Genomic DNA, 19,622 nt, shown 5'->3' on the forward strand with positions numbered 1-19,622 from the left:
TTATATTTAAGCACCGTATGATAATAAGCATAGCTATAAAGATTCAAAAGTTCCATCTCGAGTACGTTAAAGATTTAAGGAAAGGCCTGCTGCAGGTATCATCTAAAGACATTGTGTATAATTGCTAAAGAATATTTCTTCAAGGTATACCGTGATAGGTCGTTATTATAATTGGACTCGTCGAAATGCAATTATCACAGCAGCCGGAATTTTTATAATGCGAAGCGCACCTTGTTCTACATATACTTCTTTTTGGTGCTAGTGCACGCGTGTCTCGAGTGCAGGACAGGTTTGCTGGCTGACACATACATCAAACAAGCATGTAGATGATTCGTCCAGCAAACCTGGTTCTCCAGAAAAAAGACATCAATGTATTTAACACCCGATAAATCACGGTTTCCTGTGAAATTCCTGTTCGCTAATTACAGTGGTTTATACTTGTCACATTTACTGCCCAGTTTAATCCATGTTGATACTAATCACACTCATTAGCCAGTAATTTTATATCTTTTTTTTTGTAAGTACTTCTACAGGTGGTGGTCTTTTTACGTAGGCAAAAATTATTCCGGCTTGCTGTTCTATCGCGTTAAGGGAAACCAAAGCTTATTAGCAGAAGGTTCCACCACTAGGACAGTCCGATAAACTGTTAAAACAATTAAGTTAATTTATTACACGTACAAACGAACTAGGAACTGATGTGAATAGTACTATATTAATTTTTAAAAAATTTTCTGTTCTTAGCTATGATACCTTGGCTGATCCTAGTCTTCGCAACCTCAGCAGTCGTAGGTTCATCTCAGCGGATATCAGTTCCTGACATATTACAACCACCATGGGTCCCTGTTGAAGAGGAAACAGATGTAGAAATCATCGACGTGCCTACATTTCAACGAGGTGCCGTCGAAGATCCACCGATGATCGAGGATTCGTTGAAGGATTCAGCCATCAACGCGGAATATGGTTCTCACAGATTTCCATTACGTGATGCGGTCGAAGCATTGCCCGCAAATAAGATCGATAGCCAAGTCACCAGTCTGCCTTTGCAGAATTCCAAAGAGTTAGTATTTTTATTAGTATATATTATCGTATTTCACGATTGCATTTTATACGGTACAATTCTCTTCGACATCGAGTTTCATTTGCAAAGAATCAAGGTGCATTTCATTTGCACCTCGTGTTTACATTTACCTTTCATGATTAATTTATTAATCATTACTTTCTGAGGTTGCAAATTGCAACTGCTTATGGAAGTACTTGATGTCTCGGATTAACTTCTTGTTCACTGGATAATTAATGAAAGATTTTACTTCTTCAGTGGCCGAGTGCCTTTAAGGGACGCTGTGGAACATCGAGAAGCCCCCTTCTTTGGCAACGTCGATCATGAGTCCATTTGGATCGAGCCATTAGCACCACCGATCTTAACAAGAATGGGACAAATAGTGAATCCAAAAGTGGTATGTCATGTGGACTCAAGTGCGGTGCATAGGGTTGAACCGTTTTCTTTGTTTCCACAATCGATACCAGACCATCGATGCAGTCATTTAATTTACGATGCCACCATTTTGGGTATTTAATTCTTCCAAGTTAAAAAATCTAATATATTGATAATAAAAGAATAAATCAAGATTAACCGTTCTTATTTTTAGATCCGGAGCAATTAATCATTATCTCGAAAGACCATGAATACGATGAGATCAAGGGTAAAGTGACCAAACGTTCATTATTCCGCGTAAAGAAAGAATCGATAGTTGAAATCGCGAGTCCCGTTAATTTATTCCATCAATTCAAATAGGTGGATATAAGGCGATAACGGAACGTCGGACGAGAGACCCAGCATTGCGAATACTTGTCTCAATTACGGCCCCAGACCAGGGTAAACTATTTTCTGAGCTGACCAAGAACCATTGCACCTTCCACTGTGAAAAATTCGGGAAGTCTATCTTGAAATTTCTTCAAACACACGACTTCGACGGCATAGAAATCAATTGGGGAAGCTCGGCAGATCGTTCAAACGATTTGAAACTTTTGTTAAAAGCAATTAAAAAATCTTTTGGTAATCGGGAATATATACTTGCTGTGGCTCAGAGGCCAGGTGATTCTGTGGACGTAGAAATTAGTTCGCTGGCTGATTTGGTGCTTCTGAAAGCGTGGAGAGACAATCCTGTATTTAGAAGGGAAAAATTGGCTTTCCACCCTGCGCCGTTGAAATACATTATTCAAGTGACTAATAAATGGATCGATCGAATACCGAGAGAGCACAGGACGAAAATCGTTCTTGAACTACCTATATTTGGACATCGATATACTTTGAAATTTGGGAACTTTACGGATGCTGGTGCACCTGTTATTGAACCGAACATTCAAGATGTATATAGTAAGCAAAAAAGTGGAAGGATGGCTTATTATCAGGTATTTGGTAATTTATCTTATCTGAAATAAATTAGTTTTCTTTTATATTTCATTATTATTATATTTAGATTTGCGAAAAATTGGAAGATAGATCGTGGACCTCCGGAAGAGATGAGGAAGGTCCTTATATAAAACGTGGAGATCAATGGATTGGTTACGAGGATCCATTATCAGTAAAAATCAAAGTAGCTTACGTTAGATCGATGAGACTCGGCGGAGTTTCTTTGTGGTCTCTCGATTTGGATGATTTTCAAGTTGGTATCGCACTGGTTTTTCCTTTCATCAAACTGAAACAAATGCATACTGTTGCATGATGCATTTAATGCATAATTTTCAGGGTATTTGTGGGGATTCGTGGCCTATGTTAAACGCTGCAACAAAATCGATAGGCTTTTATGATGAGTCACAATTGACAAAATGTTCTACAGACGGTCTTTCTAGAGATCCAGAAAATTGCTCGGGATTCTATTCTTGTTATAATGGTAGCACACTCTCTAATTTTTTCACTTTCCTTGACTTACGTTTAAATTACTTTATATTTATTTCTATGCACTATTTATTTCTCTTTAAAAGGTATACAGTATCAAAGCCTATGCGGACCTGGAAGATTCTTCAACTCGGTTACTAATCGCTGTGTAAAAGCGAGTTTCGATGTTTGTAAATCAGGACAGTTTGATAAAATTCGAGAGGATCCGTACCAGACTGAAATAAGAGAGACACAGGAATTGCAACAATTAGAAATCTCCTCGGTAAAGGGTCCGCGCGTAGTTTGCTACGTGACTTCATGGTCGCTATATCGAAAGGGAGATGGACTATTCGTTCCAGAACGACTAGACTCCCGCTTATGTACTGATATAATTTACGCCTTTGCCGGATTGAATCCAGACACGTTACTTATTCAACTATTGGATCCCTGGGTCGACATAGAAAACAGTAACTATGTCAAAATTTCTGTATCAATACCAAAGCAAACAAAAATGTATGTAATACAAGGGAAGCAAAGATTGCTCATATATTATAAATAATTGTAAAAAGTTTTTAAAGAGAATCCCAGTGATTTATATGAAATTTTCAAACCAATCATTTTATTTGCTTTGGCAGTACTTTCGTTATATTATTTATTTTTCTTGTCGTAAATAAATAAATATTTTCAGACTTGTATGAACGAGTTAGAAGGATAAAGGGATCAAGAGTGCTATTAGCTATTGGAGGTTGGACAGATAGTAGTGGTGATAAATACTCCCGTTTGATAAGCAGCGGTGTTGCTCGTCGTAAATTTGTTACAGCTACGATCAATTTTTTGAAAAAACATGACTTTGACGGTTTGTCCTTTGAATGGAACTATCCAAAATGTTGGCAAAGTAATTGCAAAAAAGGACCTGATTCCGACAAACCCAATTTCACTAAATTAATCCAGGAACTAAGAAAAGGATTCGATCAACAGGAACCGAGATTTACGTTGGCTGTAGCATTTTCAGGCTACAAAGAAGTAATTGATAGAGCCTATGAAGTCCGCGAGGTCTCAAAACTGGCGGATTTCGTGTCGGTAATGACGTACGATTACCATGGTGCATGGGAATCTAGAACAGGACATTTATCAGCTTTGTTTGGAAACTCTGCTGACACTAACCCGTACTATAATGTCGTAAGTACTGAAACAAGATACATTCAGCAACAAGAAGAATTTATTACCGAAATTCTTTTAGAATTCCACGATGGAGTATCTACTTAATCTTGGAGCAGACAAATCGAAGCTTTTGGTAGGCATACCTTTATATGGACAAACTTATCGGTTGTCTAATGAGAGTTTAACAAGTCTTGGTGACCCAGCGACTGGACCTGGAACTGCCGGAGAGTTTACAAAGCAACCTGGAATGCTAGCCTATTACGAAATTTGTGACAGAATCAAGAACAAAGGGTGGAAAACTGGTTTAGGTAATAAGTTAAACGATTAATTTATACCTAAGGAAGGACATTAATTTTTACATAATTTAAATATTTCATTTCAGGGCCAAGTGCTTACCGGAAAGATCAATGGGTAAGTTATGATGATCGGGAGAGCATATTCGCAAAAGGACGATATATTTTACAAAGTGGCTACGGTGGAGCCATACTGTGGACTGTGGACTTAGATGACTTCTTGAATCGTTGTTGTTCCGAGTCATTTCCGTTATTAAAGAGTATAAACCGTGCACTAGGTAGGTAAATCAGTACAAGAGCTGTTCGAATCTTCTGCAAATTTAAATATAAATCTCAAGTATCAAAAAAGTAGAAACATATGTATTACACTATAGGCCGTTTAAAGAGCAAGTCTTCTGAAAAATGTCAACGACCACCAGAACCAGTTACACCACAACCTCCAACATTAACAACTCATAGTGATGCTGTAGAAGACACTCCTAAACCAACTACCCCGATGATTAAACCAACCACGTGGCCATCATGGACTGAGAAACCGACTACAAATACTCAACAAACGAGTACAACGTGGCCAACTTGGACTTGGAAACCAAGCAATAAACCAGACACAACAACTAGGAGTAGTACTATGTCATCTTGGACTCAACCAACTAGCACTGTTTCTGTTACATGGAGTTCAACAAAGTATTAGAATCTTAGTTCTATATCTTTAAATATATTATCTACTGTAATAATCATGTATTTTTTATTATATCTTTTACTATAAAAATAACTATAGAATACCAACGGAAGAATTAACAACAGAAGCCACGGAAGGTGTAGAGAAGCCAACAGAGGTCTCAAAACCAGAAACATCGTGTATGATAGGAGAATATGTGTCAGACCCTGGAAGGTGCAAGAACTACTTTAGATGCGTGTTAGGCGAATGGCAACTCGAACAATGCGCGCCAGGATTGCACTGGGACGCAAGACGAAGTATTTGCGACTGGCCAGCTGCGGCAAAATGTCAAATGGAAAATGGTAAGGTTGTTTAATTTTATTGTCTGCATTCAGTCACCAGAGAGAACCTTCTCAATTAGCGAAAGAAGGAAGTATAGTATATAAATAAGTAGCATATAAGTTAAGTAAATATATAAATAATTAGCATATTTTTTCAACCACTAAATTCTTTATTCTCTATTTGTTAATTATATTTAATAGCAGTTATCCTTTATAAAATTTGTTCTATACTGAAGAACGTCTGATTAACACAATTTGACCTGGTTTCAATATTATATAACAATTATCAAACATATTCTTCTTCAGACATTGTCGTTGACAGATGTATCGGTTCATTGGCAATATGACAAACCTGTTTTACTCCTGCGCACATTTTTCCATTGATTTTGTAACCACTGCCTCCAGGCAAGCATCTTCCCTTCATTATTCGTTCGATTACTATGAGACAGTCTCAACAGGCGCGTTACGCTGTTTGTATCTTTCTGTTTACTTGTTTGAAAGATGACACCCTCCTACATTAGTCCCATATTTTTTATTTTAATCTCAATAGATACTATTACGATACAGACGTATAAGATTTCCCGTCCTCTTAGCATAAGTACGTCGACGAAAATCGAACGAAAAAGTGAATAATTACAAGAATAATTTTGTAATAAATTTTATTATTTTGGTTTTTTATTTTGTTCAAAATAGGTTTTGTAACTCAAAAACCATCATGGGTCACCATAAATACCACCACGACTACCACAAAGCCGCAAACCACATCATTAGTGTGGTCTTCCTCGAAAGCTACCACACAGAAACCAACTTTCACAGAAGATCCTAATGAGAAACCAGAAAAAAATTGTGTACACGGCCAGTATTACTCCTATCCAGATTCCTGCACCAGTTTCTATATTTGCGTGAATGGAAATTTGATTTCTCAACAATGTGGACCAGGATTGAGTTGGAGTAAGGAGAAAAACATGTGCGATTGGGCTTTTAAGAACCCTTGTATCGAGAAGCCGAAGAAGACAGCCTCATTAGTTGCTTCCGATGTCAAATCTACTGTATGTAAATCTATCATTAAAAATAAAACTGCTCTCATAATTGTTTATCTATTACTTTCTTTTTAGCCATGCACACCAGATAGCTACTCCAGCGTTCCAGGAGACTGTGAAAGCTTCCAAGCATGTTTATGGGGTCGCTATGAAGTGTTCCGTTGCGCTCCGGGATTACATTTCAATCAAAGAACTCGAATATGCGACTGGCCATCCAGGGCTAATTGTCAAGATAATTCTGTATCAACAGATAATCATGATTTTGATACATCTAGCGGTAAACCAATGAATGATCCATCAATCACCGAAAAGCCTTGGGATATGAGTACCACTCAGACTACAACAACCTTGTCATCAGCCGTAATAGACCCCGAGAAAACTTCTCCACTATCTGGACATTACAAAGTAAAATTTTTATTAAATTAATGGCATTTCATCTTTTTATTCTATGGCAATTTTTTTTCTTTCACTAGATTGTGTGTTACTTCACGAACTGGGCTTGGTATAGACGAGGAGTCGGACGTTATATTCCTGAAAATATCGATCATACTTTGTGCACTCATATCGTCTACGGATTTGCAGTTTTGGATTATTCAGATTTGATTATTAAGGCTCATGATTCTTGGGCCGATTACGATAATCGTAAGAAGTCACTTATTAAAAGAATATTGATGTTTCTAAATGTGGTATGTCAATATAAATGTAAATATACTTCGAACAGGTTTCTATGACCGTGTAGTTGCGTACAAGAAACGAGGACTGAAGGTGTCTCTCGCTCTCGGAGGCTGGAACGACTCAGCTGGCGACAAATACAGTCGTTTAGTGAATAACCCTACTGCTAGAAAGAAATTCATTGCTCAAGCTATCCAATTCCTAGAAAAATACAATTTCGATGGACTTGACTTGGATTGGGAATATCCCGTTTGCTGGCAAGTATGTATATACCAATATTAATTTCCTATAAATATGAATTTTCGTAAACATTATCAAAATTAATTAATATTATCTTTGTCACAGGTTAATTGTAAAAAAGGTCCGTCATCAGACAAACAAGGTTTTGCAGATTTACTTAAAGAGCTAAGCAGCGAATTGAAGCTCAGAGGATTATTACTCAGTTCCGCAGTTTCACCCAGCAAGCAAGTAATCGACAAGGGCTATGACGTCCCAGCCTTAGCCAAATATTTGGATTGGATTGCAGTAATGACTTACGATTTTCACGGCCAATGGGACAAGAAAACTGGTCACGTAGCACCCCTGTATTATCACACTGATGATACCTACTACTACTTCAACGCAAACTATTCTATCAATTATTGGATCGCCAAGGGTGCTCCCCGTAGAAACATCGTTATGGGTATTTATTTTATTGAAAACGTAAATTAAAATTTACCAGTCATGTAATTGATTTATTCTAATAACAGGTATGCCAATGTATGGACAGTCGTTCTCCATAAACGATCTCAGCAAAGGTACAGGATTAAATGTTCCAGCTAGTGCTGGACAGGCAGGAGAATTTACTCGAGCTGCTGGTTTCTTATCCTATTACGAGATTTGCGACAGGATACGAAACCGTGGATGGAACGTCGTTCAAGATACGAAACATAGAATGGGTCCTTATGCGTATAAGGGCACGCAATGGGTTAGCTTTGATGATGCTGAGATGATTCGACAAAAAGCTCAATATATTAGAGATATGGGTCTTGGTGGTGGAATGATATGGGCTTTAGACCTCGATGACTTTCGAGGACGCTGCGGCGAGGGATCTCATCCCCTGATGCACACTCTTCAGGAAGTACTAGCTAAACCTTCGAATCAAAACGAAGAATGTAAAAACCTTTTAATTTTTACTTCTTTATCTTTATTTTCACTTTTCCTTTGATTAAACCATTTGGCTTTCGTTTACAGCTGAAAAACCGCAAATTACCGAGGAAGATTTAGATCAAGGTCCAATGGTACCGACAATAGCACCCACCACTGTTGAAACCCCTATACCGTCATCAACCACAAAAGATCAAATACCTGAAGATGAGTTTAAAGTGATTTGTTATTTTACAAATTGGGCTTGGTATCGTCAAGAAGGAGGGAAGTTTTTGCCAGAAGATGTGGACACTGATTTATGTACTCACGTTCTATACGCATTCGCGATACTCGACGGTTCGCAGCTAACAATCAAATCTCACGACCCATGGGCTGATATAGATAACAGTAAATTTAAATATGTACTTCATACAATTTCTTTTATTCTATATAACAATGTATTTATATTTTTAGAGTTTTATGAAAAGATAGCTGCTTTAAAGACAAAAGGTCTAAAAGTATTAATGGGTCTTGGAGGATGGAACGATTCAGCAGGTGATAAATACAGTCGCTTGGTGAATTCGCCGTCTGCTCGAAAAAGGTTTATCGAAAATGTGATTCAATTTATCGAAAAATACGAATTCGAAGGTTTGGATTTGGATTGGGAATACCCAGTATGCTGGCAGGTGAACCAAATTAGCACTAATTTATTTATAATTTCAATTCAATTTTTCAATTTATAACATATAACATTACAAAAATGTATCAGGTCAATTGTAAAAAAGGTCCAGCTTCGGATAAAGAAGGCTTTGCCAGCTTAGTAAAGGAGTTGAGTGAACAATTCAAACCAAGAGGTTTGCTGTTATCAGCCGCAGTTTCCCCAAGCAAACGTGTAATTGACACAGGCTATGATGTACCAACCTTGACAAAATACTTAGATTGGATATCGGTGATGACTTACGATTATCATGGTCAATGGGACAAGAAAACTGGTCACGTAGCACCCCTATATCATTTACAAAGTGATTGGGAGCCGACCTTTAATGTGGTACGTGCTTTACGTTAAAACTAGCAATAGTGAATATTTAGAAATATATACCTATTTACTAATATATAGCTAACTCGTGACAGTGATAAATTAAAAAAAAAAAAAAAAACATAATGCAAGACAAAAAGAAAATTTTCATCTATATTTTTCATGAGAAAATTATATAATTTTTTATAAGAAATTTGAAACATTTGGCTACAAATTTTTTTATATATTATAATGATTTTTCAGAACTTCTCGATCCACTATTGGTTAGAGAAGGGTACTCCAGCAAAGAAGCTTATAATGGGTGCACCTCTGTATGGTCAATCTTTCTCTTTGGCAGAAAGAAGTCAAAGAGGATTAAATGCACCAACTTATGGTGGTGGTGAAGCTGGAGAAGCAACAAGAGCCAGAGGTTTCTTATCTTACTATGAAGTAAGTATTCTATTTTTCTATTTTCCCAATTTCTTTTTTTGCTCTTTTATGTAGATATTTATGTAATTTCATTATCATTTTGAATAATCTTAGATTTGCGAAAGAACCATGAAGAAGGGTTGGACCGTCATTCAAGACAAAGAACGTCGTATCGGGCCATATGCGTTCAAAGGCGACCAATGGGTCAGTTTTGACGATGCTAGACAAATTAAATTGAAGGCAGAATTGATAAAAGATCTAAATTTGGGTGGTGGTATGATATGGGCTCTAGATTTAGACGATTTTGAAAACAGATGCGGTTGTGAACCTAGCCCACTTTTAAGAACCATGAATAGAGTTTTAAGAAATTATCCCAATGGTCCATTGTGTCCAGTAACAAACGGTAAATATCCTAAAAATTTAAGATTCATTTATGAATAAATTTAAAAAATTAAAATAAATTGAGTAATATTTTGAATACAGAATTTATAATCACTGATGTTGATGAATCCACCATAACATCTACAACTACTGAACAACCAAGTTGGGAAGGTACATCTTCTAGACCGACATATTTACCACCGACGTCTACAACTATTGATTCAAGCATGGACGTTGATGACACCATTGAAATAGAAGTTGAGTCACCATTAGCAGACACACCAGGAAATTGCGGCAATCGTGTATTTGTTCCCCACAAAAGGGATTGTTCTAAATATTTCTTATGCAACTTTGGAAAACTTACCGAACACTCATGCCCGCCTGGTTTATATTGGAATGAGAACCGTTGCGACTGGCCAGAAAATACCAAATGCAAGGATTCTCAACGGCAGGTAGATATTGAGAACTATCGTAATCTTATAAATCTAAATTATACAATCCAATTTTGTTCTTTTAATTCGTAGTCAAATGAGTTACTGCCTTTAATCTCCAGCCCGGAAACGGATAAGAAAAAAGTGATTTGTTATGTGATGAAGTGGGCAGAAAAACGATCAGGAGTAGGACAGTTCCTACCAGAAGACATCGACCCGAATTTGTGTACCCATGTGGTTTACGGTCTTGCGACGCTGGATCCGCAACGACTAACCATACGAAATCCACAGGATACCAGACAAAAAGAATTCTTTAGTAAAATAGCGAATATTAAGCAGAAAACCGGCTTAAAGGTTTTGCTTGGTTTGGGTGGATGGAAGGAATCCAAAGATAGCAAGTACAGCAAAATGGCCAACAATTCGCTGGAACGACAAAAATTTGCGCGCCACGCATCTTTTTTCATTCAAAATCATGGATACGATGGTCTTGATCTTCTATGGGAATACCCAGTATGCTGGCAAGTATGTAAAATAGCAACATGTATAAAATAGCAGTATTATTTTATTATGTTAAGTTTTACGATGTCACAGTTATTTCTTGTCTTCAATTGTAAAATTCTTCTACTATTTGTAACTATTTTTTCCTTCAAGAATAGAAAAAGAAGTTATTTTAAAGTTATTTTACTCTTGTACATTATAACAATTTTTTATCTTTCTCTATTTAAATATCATAAAAAAAACTAATTTTTGATTTTACAGGTTGATTGTAACCGTGGACCGTCTAGTGACAAGGAAGCTTTTGCAGCTTTACTAAAGGAATTGAGCATAAACTTCAAACCTAAAGGATTGCTCCTTTCTGCTGCGGTTTCTGCTAGTAAAGAAGTTATCGACGTAGCTTATGACATCCCGGCATTGGTCAAATATCTCGATTGGATCGATGTTATGAGCTACGACTATCACGGCACTTGGGATGGCAAAACTGGTCACATAGCTCCACTTTATCACAATCTGGATGAACATACCAAATATTTGAACGTGAATTTCTCGATTACCTATTGGCTTAAACAAGGTATACCGTCGAATAAGCTGATAATGGGCATAGCAACATACGGACAAAGTTACACATTATCGAAAAACTCAGAAATGAAAGGAACACTAGGTTTCAACGTGGAAATTTCTGAAGCTGGACAACCAGGAGACTTTACCAAATCGCCCGGCATGCTTGCTTACTATGAGGTATGAATTGAACGATGGATAGATCCATTTATATGATAAACATTTAAATAATACGTTATTAAATAAATAACATCTATACCAGATTTGCGCAAAATACGACATTAATTAATTAATAAAGAAAACAAATATATTCACAGATATGCAACAACGTAAAAAACAGAGATTGGTCTGCAGTTAAGGATCCAAAGAATTTAGTAGGACCGTACGCCACCAGGGGTGATCAGTGGGTCAGTTACGAAGATGTATCCAGTATAACGCAAAAGGTAAATAATGCAACAATAATAGCTTACAATGATAAAATCTTCTTACTTAAACATTTACGAACTTTTTTATAGACGAAATTCATAAAAGATTTAAATCTTGGCGGTGCTCTGGTCTGGTCTTTGGATCTAGATGACTTCAAAAATCAATGTGGCTGTGGGAAATATCCTTTAGTAACGGCAATTAGTAAAGAACTTAGGGGAGAACAGGACTCCAGGATGGATTGTACTTGAGATATACATACCTTGAAAAATCTGTATGACATAAATTTACAAACATAATATGCTTCAGAAAGAACAGTATGATTTAAAGAACAAAAAAGGAGAACAACATTTATCTTGACGATTCTTCTATCGCGTCACAATTTTCAACGTGACTGTAATAAGATTATTCAAATTGAACACTTTCTGATAAAAAAAAAGATGTAATTCACTGATTCGTGGTATAATAGTATCTTTGTAATAAATTAGCAATTAGAGCATTTATTTTAATTCAACGATTAAATTAAAATTTATTCAAAACAAAAAACATTGCAATTTAAGAAAACGAATTTTGACAATATTCCTACGATTTGTAAAAATATATTATATAAATATATACATATATATATTTTTTTTAACGAATTAATTAAATCATTATTCTTGTAATAGGGCATTAAATATGATAAATTGGGAGATAAATATTGCACAATAATATATATTTTTTTTAACGAATTAATTAAATCATTATTCTTGTAATAGGGCATTAAATATGATAAATTGGGAGATAAATATTGCACAATAGCCCGATTCATTATGGTACCGAGATCGATTACGTAATTTCGCATTTAACGCTTCAGTTCATGAAGGAAAAATAAGAAAGAAAGAAAATTATAAATGAGGAATTGCATATATACGAAGGAGAATTGATATGAAAATTATCGTGAGACTCTTCCGGGTGACGTGTATGGAATTTCTTTTTGTGTACAAAACCAAAGGAAACGTAGAATTGTTAGCATGTCCCTCGGGAAGACAATTTGAATCAAATTAACAAGTGCCTCATATACTATATATTATATAACTTATACAAACAATTTCCATAAAATTTCTATATATTATACGTTCCTAAATACAACGTACCATTACGAAGAAAACGAATTGTATGAACGAGTCATTTATCCAAGAGAAATAATCCTGTCCCAGATAGAATAACTTACGCCACAAAAAGAAATTTATTTTTACGTACTTACTTGCAAATTTGATGCTTCAAATTTATATTTTAGACAGACAAGTAAGTCTTTATCGTAATTCTTGTTTATGCCATACACTGATAACCATTATTAAAATGTACTAATTAACGTAAAATTTTCAAACGGCTGAATTGAAGTAATGGTGTCATTAAGATCGAGTAAAGTATATTTTTTTCTGCGAATTTCACAAAGACTGACTGTTCAAGGATAGAATTAATTATACGAATAAATAAGAAATGCGTGATGTTAAGTTGATAAGAGGGGATAGAAAAAGGTGGGGGTTCAAACTTCGGAAATTACTTACAGTATTTGAACTAGTTCCACGCGAGCAGTGTAACGAAATAGTTGGTAGATGGTATACACTAGGACTTGAATCACTGAAAAAAGCTATTACTAGTAAGTTATTTAAACTGTTTAAATTACATTGTGTATTTTACATACAATCGTGTGAAATTTCATAATAAAATTGAAATATCTTGTTAGCATCATAAAACTAGAAACTAAAAATACATTGTTGATAAAAATCTTGAAATAAAAAGTATCATACATACCGTGAACTTTGTGTAAAAATAGATTACAGAGCATACATTTTATCCGAGTAAGTAGTGTGACGTTATCAAGTTACATTTTATATTTCTTTATTCAAAACAATCTTTAAAGAAAACAAGATGTTTACTTTATAAATTGCGAATCACAAACTATTTCTAACTCAGCTAACAAAAAAATGTTAAATTTAAACACATGGTTGTGGATCATTAAAGAATTGTTCAAACTAAAGAAAATTCGATCTACAAAATCAATCGATAATTAAGCAGCATTATCAATGCCAACGCTATAAAAATTGTTGAAACATATTGAGTATATTTAGATTGGTGAATAGAAAAATGTATATAACATAAAATGTATGTTATATAATTATGAACAGTCTTTTGTTTATTACTTAAATCATTCTTTTAAGTAAATTTTGTCATGTTACATTAAGCATTCTTTTTCTTTACATAGATCGTTATATATACATTGTAATTCAAAAAGAAGAAATATGCTTGACTATAAAGGTATGTAAAACCCAATTAGATTGTTTATCTTAATCATTAAAAACATAAAACATTAACTGATTTAAACTGTCCATTAAAATCATGTATGTAATAATAATACATTACATCATTTTATGAGTCACGTGTTCATTTCCATTCTTTTTTTAGATACCACTATTCGATTGAAATTGGTATTTTACATTAATTAAAATTCAAATTACTGTGTGCAAGTATGATCAACATATTTGTAGTACATAGCAATATATAACGCTTTATATGAAAGATGATATATTTACGTAAAATGTAATTGCAAAAGTATATTTGAAATATTACGTATTATTAAACTGAAATTTTATCAATTATTAAAGATATCAAGAAAGAACACAAAAAGTATTCTAAAAATATAGTTATTTTTATTTTATTTTCCAAATATATTAAATTATCTTATTAAAAGCTGTCAATGTTTTACTAGAATAAAAATTATATAAAGCAAATATATATATGTATTTAAAGTCGCCAACACATTGTGGTCACGTTTCCGTATTTCATTGAATTCGTTGGCATTGAAACTTTTCATTCGTAATAATATATGCACGTGCGTAATTATCATCAACTAACTTTCAATTCAATATTTATACTTGTAACTTCATCTCCTTCGTATAATGCAGTTAGATAAATGTTACCGTCGAATGGTAATTTTTTTTTTCCAGAAAGATAATATCTCTTCATTCGTTAGTTATCAATATCATATAAAACTAAAAATAATAAAAGTGAATTATGCTTTCAAATTTCGTTACACTTAGATGTTCTTTCTATAATTTATCATGAATAAAAACCATTTCTTAGAAGAATAGTCGATTCCCAAACAATTCAAAGTTTTGTAATCCGTAATACTATTAGCAAAAATCGATAAAATGAATCGAATAATAATTAAAAATTAAATTTGGTTTTATAGTTTTATTTGATTTTTATTTATCGATTGATTCTTATGGAAATATTAAAACAACATCGATTATTTTTAACATGTAGATCATTTTTGCAATAGCTATTTTAATTTTCAGATCAATGATTAAATTCATATTCAATTACGCATTTACCAACTACCTACGTAATACTTTCCAAGGAAATACTGATTCAATTAAGCCACCTCTGGACGTATATGTGTATTTACACATATTTCGAACGTATATATTTTTGATCATTCACCTTGCCAAAACAAAGATGCATACATTCTCGAAAACATAAATGTCTTTAACTGTAATTAAATAAGGAGAATACAACAAAAATGTTATCAATCTATATTTCGTGCAATATATTGTAAAATCAAAATCAATGTTTTTTGTGAGTAGTAGCAACTCGTTTCTAGTGTTATTTACCATTCTGACATCGTATAAATGACACGTGCTTACAGAGCATGGCGTTAGGTAATAATTTTCGAAACCTTTTGAAAACTGTTTTATTTTACCTATACAAAATATTATTCTTTTTCAATCTTTTCTTATGTATGTTCTTTATAAATCAATGTTGTGCGTTCATAGTAAAAATATAATTTTTTTAAAAGTACGTCTGAAATATGCAGGAATAATTATTCATCATAATTGCAGATAGTCATGCTGCCGTTCTCACAGACGTTGAACATTCACGTCAATCTAATTCGGAAAATAACGAGGATAGATCAGTAAGTGCAATTTATTAAATAAAATTCGAATTAAAAGTATGCATCTTTAGATAAATTCATGTTCATTGTGAACGTGGATGAATTTCATTTTTCAATTTCAACATCATAATTACTTTAATTTATATACAAATAGAATTCTATATTGATAGCATACCTTATTTTTCTGTACAAAACTATACATTTTTTCATTTCATAAGCAATTTCCTAGGCAATTTAAAAATTCACTTCATTACATAATGTAATTTATAAGGTCTTAAACTTTATATTTATGAAAAGATTATAAAGTTGCTATAAAGGAATTTTTATACATATTGAACATTTCATTATACTCTATTAAAATACTTTATGTAATATGTTATTCTCATACATGACTCCTTAGTTCTATTTAAATAAGAATGATATGATCGCATGTGAAAATTAAAGAAAAAATGTATTAGCATTTATATATTAGTATAAATTTATATATTACATTACTTATCATTACTTTGTTAATCATAATTTAGAAAAAGAGTTCTATCTTTAATTGACTCAATATCATTTAAACTTGTTTTTTTCTGTTGTGTCATTTAATGTGAATAAATTTGATAAGTATTCCAGTGGTGTTCATGTGCATTTGTATTATAATTTATTATTATAATTTTATAGTAATTATTATGTAAAAACTAATAAGAGAAAAAAGATTATAAGAATATAATGAATAAATTTTACTATATATTCTATATATTCATATCATGTATAACAGCATTATTACATTAAATTTTTAATAGTTTAGACAGTATAGATCTTAATGATCTTTAAATCCATATTTTATTTTTAGTTATATTTTCCAGAGATTTTTATGAGTGATAATTTGTATATACACATTTGTATGTATAATAAATTAAGAATGAACTTCCACTTTGTATGAAATGTTAGTAATGCATGTTTGGTTATATAAATAGTTTCCAGGTTTGCCAGTGATGTGTGGTTTTATTGAGTTTTATTCCATCATTACATCCAGGCTTTTCCATTATATCAATGATTGGTCTCCCAGGGTGCAACACATTATTGCTTATGATGCTTAGTTGTTCAGTGGTATGGTTTTCTGGTTTTACACACACACACATACATAAACACAAGCATACATATTCTTTTTTCTTCTTTTCTTTTTGTAAGAGAGGTATAGGTGAAAAGTGTATCAAGAAAATTAAAAAACTTATCAGAGTATTTTATATTGCTCATAACATTGATTATGTAAGTGTTATATGATTTATTATACATTCACATATCCTATGGTAAATGATAAAGCACTTTAATATATATTGCTACCGTTTTACATATTTTTATGTATTTCACAAATATATTTTTGACTGTATATGCATTATACATGTTATGTAACAATTTTTTGTAACATTGTTTAAATTTCATTATTTCATTCCATTCTATTTTGTGAACTGCAGTAATTTTATATAGTATAATTACATATAGCAGCAATTGCAGATTAAATTATCACCAGTCCATCTCTTACCACTTTTTTAAATATAATTTCAAGAAGATCATAGTGTTGTACATCTTGTTTTACTTTCTATTTTAATAAACTGAACACAAAGGAATTGCTTTATTATTATTCAGTGATATTTTACATTAAAAAATAAGGTTTATGTTACAAATTAGATATCTACAAGTATGTAATATTTTTTATTTTGTAGCTGCATTCTGAAAACAAACAGAAGATTGATTATAAAACTTCTTACAGACAGCTGGTGGATGGACTACTACATTAGCTTTAGCAGGTATTACCTGTTGCTTAGGATCAGCTGTACCAGCAGGATTTAACATAGGTGTACTAAATAATGCAGATCATGTTAGTACTTTCACTTATCTCTTATAGAAACTTATAAATAATACTTTTACTATTTTTGTGTTAATTTCAGCTAGTAAGAAGGTTTTGTAATGAAAGTATTAGAGAAAGATATAACATAAATGCTTCTGAAAATAATCTGAAAATAGTTTGGTCTACTATTGTCTCAATTTTTCTTATTGGTGGGGCAGCTGGTTCATTTCTATCTAGCTGGGTTGCAGATAAATATGGAAGAAAAGGAGCATTATGTGTTGGAAACATATTTGGTATTGCAGGGGCTGTAATGTTTTTTCTAGTGCGCAAATTAAATTCAATTGAACTTCTTTTAACAGGTCGATTATTTGTTGGTAAGTCTTAGGATGTTAACTTTAAAACTATAAAATAATTCATACCAAATTTGTTATACTGAAAATTATATATTTTTTTAGGCATTTCTGGAGGTTTTGCGACGTCTGTAGTACCAATGTACATGGCAGAAATTGCACCACTTAGGCTAAGTGGTGCAGTTGGAGTTTTATGCCAGTTAGGAATCACATGTGGAGTATTTTTAGGTCAAATTGCAGGACTTAATACAGTCCTTGGGACTGAAAATTCATGGCATTATATGCTAGGAACATTTATTCCTTTATGTATATATGCTTTAGTTCTTACAAGTATAGTTCTACCAGAAAGTCCTAAATATTTATATATAATCAAAGAACGAAAACAGAAAGCTTTAGATGGTTAGTAAATATTGTAATAACTGATATATTTACAACAATTTAAAACTATCTGAAACTATTCTATTATTTCAGAACTTGGTAGGATACGTAACATGGATATAATGCTGTTACAAGTGGAAATTTTTAATCTACAGCAAGAAATAGAAACAAAAACAACAGCTGAGCCATGGACTATTAAACGCATTTTGAAAGATCCAAGTCTGAAGCTTCCTATATTTTTAGTTTGTATGATACAGTTTGGACAACAAATGAGCGGTATAAACGTTGTATTTTACTATTCTAACTCCATCTTCCGCGATGCTGGTCTTGGTATCACTGGAGCACAGTATGCTACTCTTGGAACTGGTGTAGCCAACATTGCCATGGCTCTTGTTTCGGTACCAGTCATGTCATGTTTAAATAGGAGAGGTGTTCTACTCAGCAGTATTTATTTGTGTCTTGGATGTTTAATGGTTTTATGTACTTCCATTTCATTAATTGTAAGTAAAATTATTTTACGTAAAATAACATATACAAAAAGTTAAAAATTTAGTTTGTAAAATAACTTGTATCCTTACAGCATGTATCATCATATATGCCATTAGTATGTATAATAGCTGTTCTGTCTTATGTAATATTTTATGGAATTGGTCTTGGTCCAATACCATATTTTATTGGGTCTGAATTATTTGATGTTGGTCCTAGACCAGTGGCTATGGCGCTTGGTAGTGTCTTTAATTGGGGTGGAAATTTTATAGTGGGTATGATGTTTCCAACTGTAGAAAGTATTATGGGAGCATTCACCTTTTTAATATTCACCATAGCTCTTTTATTATTAGGACAAATTATTAGGTATGTAACAAAAAATTAACGGTATGATTAACGATATAATCATATACAATATGTTGTTTAACAATACAATATTAATCTGTTTAGGATATACTTACCTGAGACTAGGGGAAAGAATACAATGGATGTGGCTATATCGATAAGTCATGGTTTCAATTCTAGACCAAATTCCATACGTACCACTTAAATTTAAAAATCTCTTGATTTATCATTTATTTAAGTATATAGATAATTATAATTTTTTCGTTATAAATTTTGTGTAAATATTTGCTTAGGAAATATTTTTGGGTTCGTATGAGGATTGATTATAAAAGATTATAATTTTGTTAGCAAAAATTGCGATCAAAATTTATATAGTATCTTACTTAATTGAT

General features: G+C 33.0%; 2 protein-coding genes across 2 annotated transcripts; both read left to right on the top strand.

The window, feature by feature from the left end:
* The first annotated feature begins 637 nt into the window (after nucleotides 1–637).
* LOC108546670 (probable chitinase 3) lies at nucleotides 638–12,151 on the top strand. Its single transcript, XM_017898882.1, has 28 exons — nucleotides 638–1,057; nucleotides 1,316–1,566; nucleotides 1,647–1,700; nucleotides 1,793–2,409; nucleotides 2,478–2,663; nucleotides 2,747–2,891; nucleotides 2,983–3,342; nucleotides 3,564–4,054; nucleotides 4,116–4,344; nucleotides 4,419–4,607; nucleotides 4,704–5,013; nucleotides 5,108–5,349; nucleotides 6,022–6,377; nucleotides 6,444–6,773; nucleotides 6,842–7,010; nucleotides 7,090–7,301; nucleotides 7,386–7,722; nucleotides 7,790–8,194; nucleotides 8,274–8,573; nucleotides 8,640–8,851; nucleotides 8,935–9,213; nucleotides 9,445–9,630; nucleotides 9,724–10,012; nucleotides 10,093–10,442; nucleotides 10,515–10,943; nucleotides 11,181–11,657; nucleotides 11,795–11,920; nucleotides 11,993–12,151. Exons 1-28 carry the CDS (start codon nucleotides 744–746, stop codon nucleotides 12,149–12,151), a joined length of 8,004 nt encoding a protein of 2,667 aa, XP_017754371.1. The 5' UTR covers nucleotides 638–743.
* Nucleotides 12,152–15,528: 3,377 nt separating this feature from the next.
* Nucleotides 15,529–19,435, top strand: LOC108546502 (solute carrier family 2, facilitated glucose transporter member 3). The gene is made up of 8 exons (XM_017898593.1): nucleotides 15,529–15,604; nucleotides 15,785–15,858; nucleotides 17,594–17,701; nucleotides 17,772–18,045; nucleotides 18,127–18,420; nucleotides 18,493–18,899; nucleotides 18,980–19,251; nucleotides 19,336–19,435. The coding sequence occupies exons 1-8, from the start codon at nucleotides 15,595–15,597 to the stop codon at nucleotides 19,433–19,435; spliced, it is 1,539 nt and encodes a 512-aa protein (XP_017754082.1). The 5' UTR covers nucleotides 15,529–15,594.
* The last annotated feature ends 187 nt before the right edge of the window (nucleotides 19,436–19,622 follow it).

This window comes from Eufriesea mexicana, unplaced genomic scaffold (assembly GCF_001483705.2).
Source record: "Eufriesea mexicana isolate 0111107269 unplaced genomic scaffold, ASM148370v2 scaffold4744748677, whole genome shotgun sequence".
In the NCBI taxonomy this organism is placed as follows: domain Eukaryota; kingdom Metazoa; phylum Arthropoda; class Insecta; order Hymenoptera; family Apidae; genus Eufriesea; species Eufriesea mexicana.